At 36.3% G+C, this 16,010-nt stretch overlaps 1 protein-coding gene across 2 annotated transcripts in view; it reads right to left on the bottom strand.

Moving 5' to 3' along the window:
• Positions 1-16,010, bottom strand: part of CAMK2A (calcium/calmodulin dependent protein kinase II alpha) — a 114,798-nt gene that overhangs the window by 10,756 nt on the left and 88,032 nt on the right. The window contains exons 14-17 of one of the 2 annotated variants that reach the window (XM_072400558.1): positions 8,130-8,162; positions 6,410-6,458; positions 3,598-3,673; positions 2,356-2,450 (exon numbers count right to left, since the gene is read on the bottom strand). In XM_072400558.1, coding sequence (XP_072256659.1) covers positions 2,356-2,450; positions 3,598-3,673; positions 6,410-6,458; positions 8,130-8,162 — 253 coding nt within the window. The remainder of the gene's footprint in view (positions 1-2,355; positions 2,451-3,597; positions 3,674-6,409; positions 6,459-8,129; positions 8,163-16,010) is intronic. The other variant, XM_072400560.1, reaches the window with a different exon arrangement.

Genomic DNA, 16,010 nt, shown 5'->3' with positions numbered 1-16,010 from the left:
ATGTGCTATAACATTTGTTGAGTAATAACTATTGTGAGTGGGTTCTGGTGTTGATCAACAACTCTCATTATCTACAACTAAAATAGAAATAATTTATCTACCTACCTGTGTACTATGAGGGGGCTTTTATAAGCACATTTTTTTTATCTTTGTGCATTTTTGTACCCAGAATTTGTATACTCTACTGTAGGTACATGCTTTGTGCAAACTTTTTTTTTATTATTTGTCTAAATAAAAGTATTATGTTTTATTTAGGAAGGATTTGATGCATTTGGGTGCCATAAAATCCCTTTCTGTTGGGGCCTAGGGTAACCCCTAAACACATCTGTTATATAATTTTGAATTTCTGGAAGAAAGCACCAATATCCTCATACTATCTGAGAAAACAAACAATTATCTCTTAAATATATAATGCTAACATTTACAAAACTCTTCCACGCAGCATATCTCCTCTTAACAGGGGAAGGGAGCTGGTCTTTTTCTCTTGCAGTTTCTCTTTCATTTAAAGGATTAATTGCCATCTTGTTACTTAACAATAGAAAAATAAACTGCGCAATGATGAGCAAATTTCTCTATTGTGCTGTGTCCTCCCTCCACTCTGTGGTCTGCTATACAGACTGTACAATAGACTCCAAGAGGCAGATACCACGTCAAACTGATTCACTTACAATGCTAGCATTTAAAAAAATGTTTATTGATGTATTAATGATTACAGAGCTGCATTGCTTTGCACCTTATGTATTTGCTTAGTTTAATTTTTAAATCCAGGGGTTAGAAGGGATGAGAAAGTTGTAGAGTCTACTGAGAGAAGTCATATAGTTCTCTAGGTCAGGCACTGTTCACCAGTCTCTACTTTTTCTTTATTTAGTGGAATATACAATTAAATAGAACTCTGTCTGTATTGTGACTAAAAAGGTGAACGTGTACAAAAGTGTCTAATTTTTTCACTCATGCCTGTGGTAGCACGATGTATAAATAAAACCCTAGTAATACGTCTTGTACTTTGATGGCTTATACTGGTTCTCACAGCTGAAGAGGCGTGCTATCCAGAGGAAACCAGCAGGAAAAACAATCAACCTTTGTCAAACTGTCAGAAAAAAATCTTAATGTACATATGCTTCATTTTCCAACTGCGCTAAAAGGGGTAATCAGACTGTCTATTAACCTGATGTACTCATATACTGATTATGCCAGATAATCTTCTTTCAAAGTTGATGCTGTGCAGTGACTTATTTCTGTTTGAAGACGCCAATACAGAGCCCTCTAAAATTAGTAAGCAGTGATTTATGTAGTAAGACTTACACATAGTTAGATCATTGCCAAGTTGGGGACTGAAGTAGCAGATCTGTTACACAATAATACTTTGGGGTTCAAGAATTTGGGAGGCAGCTTTCCAAGAAAGAAAATAAGTCTACTGAGGACCTGTGTAAACAGGCCTTGGACTTCTGTCAATGTAACATCGGTTGAGCAACTTTTGAGCTCATTTGGAATTCATTGACAGGTGCATTTATACTGCAGTTGCCCTTTTTCTGGCCCGCAGCAGATCTACTTCAAATGTGTGTTCGGTTGCTACAGGACTGTACGACAAGGTAAAACCTGTTGACACTAGCTCTATGGCAGGGTGAAATATTTTATTATATACCAGATGTTCTTCATTACACCACATGGCAGAATTAGCATACAGGTATGACAACAAACCACCCCCCATCTGTCTCCAGGCTTTGTGGGGGTGAACTAATTAGTCTAATTGTGGTTTGGCCTGATGGCTCAGAGACTAGCACTCTGGCCTTTGCAGTGCTATGTCCCAAGTTTGAATCTTGGTCAGGACACTATCTGCATGGAGTTTGCATGTTCTCCCTGTGTCTGTGTGGGTTTCCTCCTGGTTCTCCAATTTCCTCTAAATATTTCAAACACATGCAGTTAGTTTATTTGGCTTCCCACAAAATTGACCTTAGACTCTATTAAAGACATATGAATATATATGGTAGGGATATTGGAATGTGAGTTTCCTTGAGGGAGATTATGGACTTTGTAAAGCTCTGCGTAATATGTTGGCGCTATATAAATACTAGTTACTAATAATAATATTAATCAATGACATGCAAGTATTAGGTTCACTCTGTCCTTGTTTTTAAATTTCAACCCAAATTCACTTGAGCCAATAGCAGTTTGTGCCCCTGGTGTCAGTTTATCACCTATTATCTTTTTTGGCTATCTGTAAGGGTGACATTCTTTCCACTGGCCAGTAATGTAGGTGGCATTCTTCCGAAAGAGCCATTCGTCACTTATGCCTAAATTCTAAGTGGTTGAAAAGGGAACAGGAAAAAGAAAATCTTTACATAAATTCAAACTCACAATTCTCAAAATAAAAGCGGTGGAAGTCTAGACCCTCCACCAGATTTCCCAGTGCTTCTGGCTCAAACGCTGTCATTCCAGGATCACACATCTTACTGGAAGGTAGAAAAAAATACACTTAGCATAAATATGCAATGCAATGCATAAATTGTTCATTTACACATTCAAAGTCAATTTTTCTGAAATAAACACCTTTTTTTCTGAATGAAAATGATCTACTCATTCACTAATCCTACTAATTGCTATGCAGTGTATTACTATAAAATATATAGGAGAGGACACATATTCCGTGTTTATGCATTAGGCAGGGTCATTACTATTAACACATGTACAAGCAGTTTTGTGCATTTTTAGGGCATCTGCATCAGGGAAGGCATCTGCAATAACTGACTACTGTACATACACTAGATTTTAGCATGTGTACATAGATTTACACATATTATATGGTGCTTCTTCGATGTTCCGGGTTTCAAGCATACATCTCCAGGAAGTGGACACAAACTGGGATCTGAGATATGGCAAGTGTTTTTTTTCTACAGTGCCTTTGGGACCCTGTATTTGGATTACGATGCTCATATAGGCACAAATCTAATGTGCTATAATGTGGGCATTATTTTCATGCAAGGTTTATTTTAATGTCCATTAAAATAAATGGTTTTTAATGCTTTTCTATGCTTCCCATCTTTATTCATAATCCAAAATTCATTCCAAACTACCTTCACATAAAATTGCACATCATTGTATATGAAAAAGCATACAGTATTGTACAACATGAACAAAAAGGCATTTGCACAGGTGTAAAAATGCCCCAAATATAGAGGAATGTTTAATGATGGGCACTATAGCTAAGGGTCATGCCAGCTGTTTCTTTAGAAAAGAGCAGTTCTGAAGATAGGCATTTTGGAATAAACTATACAACATTTTCTATTAGAGTTTTTGTCTATGTGAATTACTTGTAAATACAAAACATTACAACAAAGGAGGTCATAATCAGGTGAGAGCAGCTATAATCCATAATGCAACATTTACCCATTTTTTTTCATGAACAGATTATTGTACATAATATTTTCTATGTAAAAACTAATTTTTAATATTTTATTAATATACAATAAATATTCCAATCACTATTGAGTAACTATCTAAAGTATCTTGCAAAATGGTCCATCACAGACTGTACATCACTCATTATACCTGTACTAAAAAAAAAAATGGGTTTGCATGTATAGGCGTACTTATACTTACGTGTAACACTCAAAGTCCCCATTGCTAATAGCCTCTATGAGTTGCTCTGTAACTTTAATAATCTCCTGCTTCCTCACTGTAATCACAAAAAGTAAGCATTAAATCAGAGATCAGATGTCACTGGAATGGTGTAAATGTGTTACAAGAGACAGAATTCTATTATATACATAGCTCAGAATTGTCACCTCTAATATTTAAGCTTGCAGACAAATGACGTAAATGATGTATCCTTCAGAATCAAATTAGTGAGAATTAATGCTTAGCGATTTGTGCATACTTATCATTTCATTACATAAATAAAACAGAGAGCAATTATTTAAAGTAGAGTTTTACATTTAATTAGAACGTGTAAAAAATTTAGCTTTTAGACGACAGATATTAGATCTGTTTAAAGTGTATCTGTTAAATTGTAAAACGCATCCTAGTTACCAATACCAAGGGAGAGCAATCACCCTGTTAAGGCTGCAAGAACAAAGCTTAGGAGGCACATTTAGGTCTGTTGACACTTTTTTGAAAATAATTATTACTATTTTTTATCAACATATTTGTTATAGTTTTTATCATTTTCACCAAACCGGTAATTACCTCTGCTTTTAAACATGACTTTAAATGTCACTGTATTTTTCATTCCTTTTTACTTTATAATGGAGAATACATGTGCTATTTTTAATCCTGGACGCTAAGAATGCCACAGGCAACAATAGAAAATTGTATTTTTTGGGTTCTGATTGCCATTTTAGAAGTATTTTAGTACTTTTATTCTCAACTTTAGAAGCATATTTACCAGGGAATGCAAAGGTGTTCCCACTTTGATACATTTGGTATTTTTAAAGTTGCAAATAGGTTAAGTAAAAAGTAAAAAAAGTAAAGAACAAAACAGCAGAGAACAAATTCTTTTTAAAAAGTGAAGTAAAAAGTGGGGATCAATCTGTTTTTTTGCTGATCCTCCTTGATGCTTAGTCAATGTTTCACATGAGCTGCTGCATAAGCTGACATTAAAGTTCCTCTGTCACTAAATTTAAACAAATGGGTGATGGGAACCCATAATTACCTTTCTGGTGGCCTGTGTGTTTAGAGGCTCCCAAGTTGCTGCTCCCCGGTCACTGCAGGCATTTAACTAAATGATGAGCCATACACTGCTGTCCCTGTGCCCACTGGATGTGCATGAGGATAGGAAAACCACAGCAGGTGGCAGGAATTAAACCTCTTCAAAAGGACCAAATACATGCACAACCAGAGAGAAGCAAAGGGAGCTTCATCTACAGGAAAGCTTCTATACTGTAACAGGAAAACACACATTGACCTTCAGGACTAAATAATGTTATAAAATGGATATAAAAGAGGTAATTTGTCTATTCCTTGTCACAATTTATCTTTTATTGCTTCAGATGGGGACTTTTGTAGTTTGTTTTGTTAACCTACTTAAAGAAATGCTGTACAGTGATTTTACAGCATCTGTAAAAAAACAAATCTGCTAACAAACTTGCCTGACACTAGGTTCACAGATCTATGGTGTTACAATGTTAATTGTAGATATTAATTAGACACACTGCTTTTAAGTGTAAAAGATTCTGCACTAAAATCATCCTTCCGAAAACTAAACTGCAGTCAGCTACAAAAAAAAAAAAAAATGACTAACGGACAAATCTCAAAAACTTCCAAAGACATGATTTCCCCCCAAAATTCTCCTTAGACTGTATTAAAGACAATTGACTGTAGTAGGGACATTAGATTGTGAGATCCTTTGAGGAACAGCTAGTGACATGACTATGGACTTTGTACAGCACTGCGTTGGCGCTATATAAATACCGGGTAATAATAATAATAATCTCAATCTCTTCTTTCTCATCCGCCACACTGCAATGGTTAACTGCTCACTTTGTCTAGGGGTTTCTATGCTGGTTTGTTAATTAGTCTTTCCAACCTCTATAAACTATATGCAAATGCTCAGATGCATTAAGATAGATAGCTGTATTTATATACAAATCTCACATTTGTAAATTAGGATTGGTCCCATTATCTCAAAAACCTTCCAAAAGGCCGAGATCAACTTTAACAGAAAAGGTGTGATTTACTTATTCCTTTAGTTTACCATATTTCTTACTGTTTAGACAAACAGTATTTTCTAAAAGTAACCATTGCGTATGCACTTTTTCAGCATGTGTACAAGTACGTGACAGGTTTATATAGGAGCACAAGGATATTAGCTAATTAGTATCTAACAGGGCCACCATCAATGGGGGACACAGGGGTACTTCTGTACAGGGCTCTGATTAAAACAACTTAACTTTTACAATGCTGGACTAAACATGGAGAAAGGGGGCTCAGGAAGTTTACTTTGTATGGGGCTCTAATGGTGGCCCTGGTCTCCTAAACAAAGCAGCTGCAATCTCCATGCCTATATATTTTAATATATAACATAAATTCTGTTTTAAAACAGAGAGTGGAACCTTTGCTCCTAGCATTCTGGCAAAGCACAGGCTTTTCTAGTTGTGGCTGCTTTAGAAAGTAAATGAACTGTAAGAATAACTTTTTGATTTGATGTATTCATCTGATTTAAATGAAGGGTTTTTTTTTATAAAGCAGTGAACCTGACATTTACTGAAACATTCCCTGATTGTTTCAGTTAATGTGAGATTCACTACTTTATAATTAGACTCCTAAGAGTTCAAATGGACTGAGATTTTTTTACACACTTACAGGAGATTAGATATATTCAGGTAGACATGCCTTCATCCAATAATGCTTAAAAAGGTTCTAAAAGAAAAAGTTCTAAAATAGTTTCTGATTTGAAATGAATGTAACCACCTACCTTTGGTGTCTTCGTCTTCAATAGTAGTATTTGTACTTTCTGAAGATTCCTGGATAAAAGTCAAAAGGGAGGAAGAATTGTGTTATTTCAACTGAGACAGCTTAGGATGTGTTTTGGGCACCAGAAGAGCACCCCATCGTGCAGAGCTTCTTGCTGTGCATCTCAATAGGTCCTGTTCAGTGTCAGAAGTTGAAGTGAGGTTCCCCTGCATTCTATATATTGAACACTAGATGTCACTACTGACCAGGAAAAAGGGGTTATAATGATAAAGTCCTGTTTTTTTTTTTTTTTTTTTTTTTAATTTAATATCTGCAGCTCATGTGGCTACATTTTATTATATTGCTGGGGACATAAAACTATTTTATATCCCAACATTCTGTGCAGTCTTCATGTCTAGGAGACAATTACAGCTCCCACATATCCCAATACCAGCTGCACCAACTGACTGCACACAGAGCTGTGGCTACAAACACAGCTGCTCATTCCTCTGTGAGCCCCATATTGAGGATGACATCGCCATCTGCTGGGCAGAAAAGGTATTGGACAATATATTACAGAATGTTTGTAGGATGGTCCATTGCCTTTTGTGCATAGCATAGGATATAAAAAAGGAAGCTGCTCAGAGTGGCACAGTATGTTTTTTTTTTGTTCATGGTCCATTCACATAGATAGTCCTATTTTTGTTGAAGCAAGGAAAGACCAAAATGAAAAAAAAAATAAATACATTTAATAAAAATTGCCCTTACCCACAAAAAATGAGATATACAGACCTCAGTAATCACATCTATTAGAGATAACACATTGTAGGCACCGATGGGACCTCCTGAAAATACTAGGTCCTAGTTTTTTCCTATCTTTACTAACTTAAATTCAAGGTCAGTGACTGTGAGCACAATGGAGGAAAATAGTCAGCATATTGGCGACAAATAGAATTAGATGTGTCAATAATGGCAGCACTTGTTTTTCTCTAGGATTACACTAAAACAAGATTCCTAAATATGCTGGGGAGGTTGATGGACTTTGCACATAGCAGCTACTTTTATTTGAATCTTCATTGTACTCAAATAATGTGCACCTCCACTTTTGTTAAACAAAAAATATCTTCTTACAGCTAATTTACTTTGAAAGGGATTTGACAAAATAGACATTGAAGTATGACATGAAGTATTTTTATATATCATTTATATATCATTTGGTGACTCCTCTCATTAAGCGGGCAGTAAGACCCCCCCCCCCCCCCCCCCCAGTTTCACATACGCTGGCATCCAAACATCTGTGTTGATGCAGAATTTTCTGTACCTATAGTGGTTCCACTAGTGCATCAAGCAATGAGGTGGGAGTGCCACTGCACAAGGGCCCAAGATCTTCTGTAGCCAGCAGAGGCCCCAAAGGGTTTCCAGGTCAGTTTGGCACAGGGGCCTACTGTTGGCTCATTCACCACCGGCACCAAGATTGTGGCCAGTGTAAAAAACTAGACCTGTCTGTCTTTGTAAGTAAAATGATTTATTTTGTGCCATTCTGAGCAGACCAAAACTCCTTGTAAATTGAGCAGTCTGAAGTGAACCACACTGAACATTTGGTGCTGAGTGCTTTCTATATCTCTAATTGCATCACCCTTTTTCCAGACTGCTCTGATTACAGGGAACTCGGAGCTCCTTACTGGGACTCCTTATTGGGACTCAGAGGAACCAGCACTGAATAAGACAAAACATAGACTCACCATCAACTGGACACTGGAACTGGACTTTCTTTTCTGGAAAAACAAGGAGAACAGATAGGAAGGATAGTGAGACACACAGCCAGCAGCACAGTGACCACAGAGGGAAGCACAAATGACAGCACAGTGACCACAAGCAATTCAAAATAAAAAAACAAGGTGCCAAGAGCATGAAAATATACAATAGGAACACAAAAAGGCAACAAAGCAGGGACAGCCGTAAAACACATCTAAACTGGAGATAGAATAAAAGGCAAAAAGCTAAGAATTGTGGATTTCTGGTGTTACACCGAACAGCAAAGTAGCACAAGATCTGCAAGGTGGTAAAGCTCTGAGTTTTTCATACACAGTAAGCTGCAGAAGCATATAAAAGCAAAAGCACAATCAGAGGGTAGAGAAGGTAGCACAGCGGGAGACATACATTAAAAAGAGGCATCCTAACATGTCACCAGAATGTCAACCTGCACAAAAGTGAGTGACAAAAGTAAGAGAAGGACATGGCCAAGGCTCAGGACAGAACACAGTGACCAAAATCTAATCAGGAGAGAAAATGGAACCAGCAAGCAGAGCCTGAATGAAGCAATGGATTTCTGCATTAAAGGGAATGCATAAATATTGATGAGACCACCTTGCTCTTAGTTATATTGAGTAATCTTGTCTTTATTTATATATTATCCTACCTCCATCATATTCCATGTCTTTAGCAAATATTTAGAGGGAAAACAAAATAATGCTGGCAATTGTAGATGAAAGTTTCAATCTACCCAAAGGTGAAGTTTAAGTAAAAAGTGGAGTCTGGTGAGCTAAATGTTGCCTTCAAATATGTCTTAGATACTGCTACCCTAAGCTCTCACCAGCATTCCTGACTCTGTTGTGGTCCTTCCTAAAGTTTTCAGTGTTCCTATATACTTTGCATGTTGTAAAATATACAATACTTAAAAAATCCATCTTACAGAATCAGTAATTGTGGGTCTTGCCTGAAGAAGTGAACTATTGGTTCTTGCTCCTGCTGCCCATAGATTTATCTTACTGTATTACTGCAATAAAATCGCTCTTTCTTGTTAATCAGGACCCCCTCCCCCAGAAATACTTTTGGGGATCTCAAAAAAACAGATCACAGACTTCTGAAATCACTTAAGGCCTCAGGTGATTGATTAATATTTTCCTTTGAAGTATCAGATTTAATGGGCATTTCCAATCTTCAATGTGTTTTTTTCTGGGATCAAATTTACCTTTATATATTTTCCCCTCTATTTTCCCTTGTAGCTACCATCTGAACATTTGTTCTATGATAGCCTTGAATGCAACTGTTATGTTGTTGATCTTAAATGGTACTGCCAATAGCAACAAAAAGTATCCCACCCTACACATAATTATCAGATCTCTATACATCTCCAAAATACATCTACAACATGATAAACCTACCCTTTTAAAAAAAGTGGGCTAGATAATCTATTCCTTCAAATTATTGATGCATGTGACTCAGGTGCTTGCTGACTAGGAAAAAAACTATGCATTGCACTATAGGTTTAAACTGAAATATTTTTAGCCAATGTTTGTGAATCTTGATCTTTGGAAATCTTAAGAATTTGCCATAAACCCAGAGATTAGCGCTAAACCCATGGCAGCAGCAAACCTGAACCTCATTACTATTAGAACATAGTGAGGGTGTGTGAGTAGTGGTGGACGGTAGACAATGTATTTTTTTCATTTTTGGTTAAAACTAAAATCTAATCCATGTAGACATCAACAGAAAAAATAAGCTTATAAAAGTATGTCAAGGCGTAAAGGCCCATGTGGCATGTTGGGGAAGACTCAGAAACTCTAGCTGGAAGATAATACCATTACCACATAGAACCAAAAAGGATACAGATGAAGCTATGAATAGCTGTCTATGTTTCTATAGCTTTTAATACTTTTAGGAGAACACTAACCAGACACTTTCCCTTTAAGGCTAAATATATGCAGTGCATACAGCAGTTTGATATATAATTCAGTGCAATGAGTCAGGAAATGAAGCGATGTGTTAAAGCAGAATTATGGGACTGATTTATACACTTTAACATTCATCATGACAAAAGTATCTACCGTCTGCCTAGAGCAATACAATACGATGATGAATCTCCTGTGTACATAGTGCACTAAAGCAACATCTGAACCAATATGCAGTGCAAGAAAGCAGCATGTCATACAGTGTGCAGCGCAATACAGCAGCAGCTTCTACAGTGTGCAGTGCAGTAAAGCGTCAGATGACACAGTGTGCAGCAGGAGCGCAGCTGATGGCAGGAAACTGTTTTGTGGGCTCTTTTGGTCACCTGCCCTTGGGATTTTATGATATCAACAGGTGCTATCCCACACTTTGCAGTTTAGACAGTGGAAATTATAGTGCAAATGATTCTTGAAGTTAATCCTGATTCAGTACCCACCAAGCAAGAAACATCTGCAATCCAAACACTTTTTGTGCAAGGTACTATAAGTAAAAACATCAGGGACAACTCAAACAATATAGTGCTTAAAGGGGATGTCCACCTTACAGCTCTTGCATTGGTCTTGATTTAAAAAAAGCTCTCCAAGTCTGATCCAGAAAACCTGGAATGAATTTCCTAAAAATCATTAGCTATTTGTTTGCACATGTTTTCAATTCTGAAGCAGATCCTTTCCAGGTTTGCTGGATCACCCAGCTTCACTGATGAAAGTGTATATGCTCCAGCCTTGGGGAGCTTTAACAAATCAGGACCATTGTATAAAGTTTCAGGCAAACTACCAAGGCTTTTTTGAGATTTTTTTTCCATGAAAACAGTGCCTGTATATGACCATGGGTTTGCAATTTATCTATCTTTGGTGGGCGTAGTATCATTCACAACTACTTGAAGAGCTATAACCCATATAGTTTTGACAGCAAAATTGTAAGCGCTGACCTTTAATTCAGACAACGAATTCAAATACCTACAAAGAAAATGTCTAGACTTTGAGTGCTTTATTTGGTGACTAACACACTTTAAGACCTGGCTCTTGTCTCTCTCTAAGACAAACTAGATATCTATCTGTCCCTTTGTCAGGTTCTGTTCAGGAGGGATGCTGGCTGCACTTTTGAGAATCAATATGTGAATGAGTGGCAGAATAGTATAAATAAAAAACATAAAAAAGTCCTAGCAAAATGAACCTTATGAAAGTAAACTTAACATACAATAGAGCTTCCTGTAATTCTTGGACGAACTCTCATTTGGAATCATCTAAATACATTAGAGGTGAATGAAAACAAATGGTGCTTAACATTTTACATTTTCTTTGGAAAGAAGTCACAACCTGAGTAGAAGAGCCTGTTCTTTGGCAGCATACTCAGGAGAAGGCCCTTTGCTCTATATGTGGAAGCATTGGTCTCACCATAAGGGTCCGACATTCCCTGCTGAATGGGGAGCTTTAGCTCTGATTCAGCAGGGGGTGTGTGGACTGTAAGCACCTTTTGTTTGCACCTGGAATGTATTTAGCTGATTTAGACTGAAAGCTCAATTAGACCTTAAATGAAATTCTCTATGGGGCTCCTGGAGCTTGTTCACACTGGATGTATTGTCATACATTTGCTGTCAATTCCAGGGCAGACAGAATACACATGACAGAAAAAACACTCAAAAGGGTTTATGCTGACCTGTCATAGAGCATACTTCTATAGCCTAAAATGTATAAGTCAATATAAATAGAGCACTTTAAAGGTACAAACAAATACATCAAAAAATCATATAATACACAGCTCAATGCAAAGTGTATTCAGCAGTATTTTGGCACGAACAAACTGTAAACTATGCAATGATCTTTCTCTGTAAATCTAAAAAACTCTCAGAGGGAATAATTAGTGGTAATTTGTGCAAATTATTTTGAATAACAAGTCTTTATGTACAATTCAAAACCCCCTAGGGTTATACAAGTAGACAAAATAATTTTACAATTGCCTAGAGGTCTAAACATGTAAATTGTTTATTAGAAACTATTTTCTATTTTTTTTTAAATGGTATTATTTTAAATACTGATTTTGTACCCTATTTATTTGTATTTTGCACATAAACATATATTATATGGGTTGTACAGCCATTATGAACATTGCATTTTAAAAGACCATCTGTAATATTTACTTTCTTACAGGCTTTGCCGCTATATTCTGGTTAGGACATTACTGTTGAAAGTGTATACCAGCTCTGATTGAGGTCACATCTGTTGGGTGGTATATGGGACTTTCTTTAGACCCAATTGATAATGACATACTGAAAGAATTGCCCACACCAGCCCATGAAATAGCCTTTGAGTCAATTGTCCAATTACTTTTGAGCCCCTGAAATTAAGTGATTGTGTAAAAAAAGGCTTTAGTTCCTCACATTTTTATGCAATCTTTTTGTTTAACCCACTGAATTAAAGCTGAAAGTTTGCAGTTCCAACTGCATCTGAGTTGTTTCATTTAAAATTAATTGTGGTAATCTACAGAACCAAAATTAGAAAACAGTTGTGTTCAAATATTTATGGACCTAACTGTATTTAATTTTATATATTTATAATAGTTATATGAAATATTTACCTGATTAAAACACATTTTAAAAATGATGGCATAAAAAATGAATATATATATATATATATATATATATATATTAATACATACATCCCCTTTAAGTTAGTCTATTCTATATTTATGATTGGACATCTTTGTGTGATAAAGATTCTGAAGAGTGAAAAGTTAATTTTTAAGTACTCCTCTATCCTTGCTGTGTGGCAAAAAAAAAACAGAAATATTTGTGCTTTCAATAAACAGATGAAATAAAAAACATAATTGTGGCAGCTTATAACTGAAAATATTAATTGATTTCGGCAGAAACACAACTGCTTTTATTCACAGGATACATGTGAAATCTATGATTTGTCATTAGAAAGGCACAGCCATTTTGTTCTACAAAGGCATAAGAATGGAGGCATGGCACAATATACAGCTGAATGATTTGAAAGCTGGGCTTTCCCCTTTAAGCACACTTATTTATCAGCATGTTCTTGGTCTTGTTGAGGAAAAGAAAAGAGTAACAGATGGTGTTCAGTACTGAACTGTAGTTCTAAATTCAAAGCCCTAATTAAGGCTGCAGATCACAATATAACCAGCAGTGAAAGGCGCATAACAGTAATTACAATTAAATTATTACATACTGTAATTGGAACATCAGTCTCTTTCAGGAAGATTTTTGTCAATACCTATGCAGCGTTTACATATGTCATAACGTTTAATCAAATCCATAAACAGCAATAAGTCAACAAGTGTTATTAAAGCCCAACTCCTTTTAAAAGCAGCAATTTTAGTTCTCAATGGACATTTGTACATTTTATTGCATCCTGGCGTATAATTGTTTTTACAGACTCGAGTGGAAGATTTCCCTGCTGTCAGAGGTTGCACATGACTTACTCATTGGTGTCCAACACTCCTACAAAGCCTCTTCCCTCTTCCTATGACACTAGCATCAGGTGCCAGAGAAACAGATAGATGTTTTCTAAGTATTCGGGTCTTTATATACAGTTTTTTATGGATTTATTTATTCATTTTTTTCTGTTGGTTGTACCTGTTTTTTTTCACATAACTACAAATGTTCTCTTGAATACTTATAACTGAATTGTCCCAAGCTTTGTCCAATGTGCTACATGTATTGAACATTTACTTTGCAAAGTTAAAATTCTTAATTCCTTTGGAAAATCAACCATAATAAAAAATACTATTAGGGTGATTTCTTGGAAAGGACTGTGGATTCATGAAGACCAGACATTTCTTCATCAGGCACAGTAATTAAAGATGGACAATTCCTACTGTACCTTACAGGTTCCCGCCAGGCGATGGTGAGTGTCATTCTTTCTTTATACACCCTCCGCCCTGAGCCTGCAATTCTATCCTTCTCCTGACCCCGCAGGGGGGCGGACTGGCCAGAGCCATGAACCACCAAATAATTGTTTGCAAAATAAGAGTGGGCACGCTTGCCCATTCCAGAGAAAAGTGAGGGCACAGCTTCCCACCTGTGCCCATCCTACTACACCCCTAGTCACTACTAAGAGTCGACTTTATAAGGAGCTCAGGATTCCAAGATACTTCCTAAACTCTGTAGTTCAGGATTCTGAGAGACTGTCCCAGCATTCTGTAGCTTAAAATTCTGAAATACCATGCCAGCAGAATGACCCATGAGCTCGTGATTCTGAGATACTTTCCCAGCACTCTGAGAATTTAGCTTACAATTCTGATTTTTTTTGTTGCAGAGCTCTGACACCTTAGCTCAGAATTCTAGGCTACTGTCTTAGAGCCCTGAAATTTTAGATACAATTTCTAAGATGCTATCAAAAAGGTGTTGTCAGAGTTCATAACATTTTGACTATAGCCTATATTATCAAGAAAACTAAAAAAAAAATAAAAGCTTCCAAAATAAAATGCAACACACATAACTAGATGACATTGGGAGGCCATCTTTAATTGTTCTGATTGCTGTAAAGTATTAAAAGACAACACTGGTTGCTGTGTGTTATTGCACTTTTCTGCTCTTTGCACCAAGCATTAAATATCATTTTCACAAGTAATCAGCAGATGGCACTTCACCATGCCTATCATACTGCCATGTATCATTATACAGATACAGTAATTGCTATTGGCTGATTCACTCAACATATTAACATGTTATGTTCATCAGTGAGCAGCAATGCTTACAGTTTCATTTATATAGTAACATAACACAGTAAATGAAATCTGTCATTCGGTAATTACCTTATAAGGAACATCTTGGCAAAATGATAGGCAAAAATTATTGCAAGTAAATAAAATCCAGAGAACATATTGTAAAGAACACTTGTAATAGTTACCCATGCTTTTATTGTATACCTTAATTAATGCAGGAAAAACAAATATTTTTGGTATCTCTATCTCTACCAAAAAAGGAAGATTTTCTGATCCATAAAATACTGAAATAGGCCACACATATGATAGACAGCAATGTACAACTAAAGTGTGTATAATAATGGCTGCACAACGTAATAAAACTTTCTCTATTAAAGGGATGGGGTATCTTTCATCATTAAACAGTTATATAAAAAATCCAGGCAACCTAGATATACAGGCATGGATTGCCATATGCCTCTTTCATAAGCCAAAGTAGAATCAAGTAAACAGGCAATTAAAAAGGAACTATCTCTTTGTTATGGCTGGAAAACACTGTTATAAGAGAAGAAAACATGGGCACGCAAATGCTTAAACTGCAGCCTTATGATAGAGAAGTAAGCATAGGCGCCCATTTATTCTAAATGCGGTATTATTATAAAGGAAGTACCATAAAAACAGGCAGCCAATGGCCCTAACTTAAAGAGAAGCCTTGGACTGCCAAAGAACATGACTATTCAAAGGTGCGGGCAGGTAAATGAATGAACGGTTGTAAATGACCAATGTTCCATTCCTTTCATAGAAAAAAACGGATGCTGTGTGTACAGCTCTGGTTTCTTCGTCTGTCACTGGAGACTGTCGCAAAGCTCGTTTCCACTGAAAATTATCCTAATTTAGGCAAAAAATGGAAGCATTATGTATAACAATCTATCTCTCACTCTTTAGTTGAATGTTCAACCAGATTGTATACATTGCTGATTTAACAACTTTATCCAAGATTCACACATTTTCTAATTGGATTCAATTGGGAAAATGTGTAATTCCTGGGAGAAACCTGTGTGAATCTTGTGTGATAACATTTATAAATAGACTCCATTGCATTCAGATGTCCTACTTAATTTGGCATAGCTCAACCTGGGTCTTTTTCAGTGGTATGTGACCATGCATGGCCAGCATTAAGTTAAACTTGTAGAGGTCGGTAAGTCCTATGCACATATTGCATTTATTTT

This window comes from Pyxicephalus adspersus, chromosome 2, assembly GCF_032062135.1.
Source record: "Pyxicephalus adspersus chromosome 2, UCB_Pads_2.0, whole genome shotgun sequence".
In the NCBI taxonomy this organism is placed as follows: domain Eukaryota; kingdom Metazoa; phylum Chordata; class Amphibia; order Anura; family Pyxicephalidae; genus Pyxicephalus; species Pyxicephalus adspersus.
Note: the sequence above shows the minus strand (reverse complement) of the source record. Positions and strands in the feature narration are given on the sequence as shown.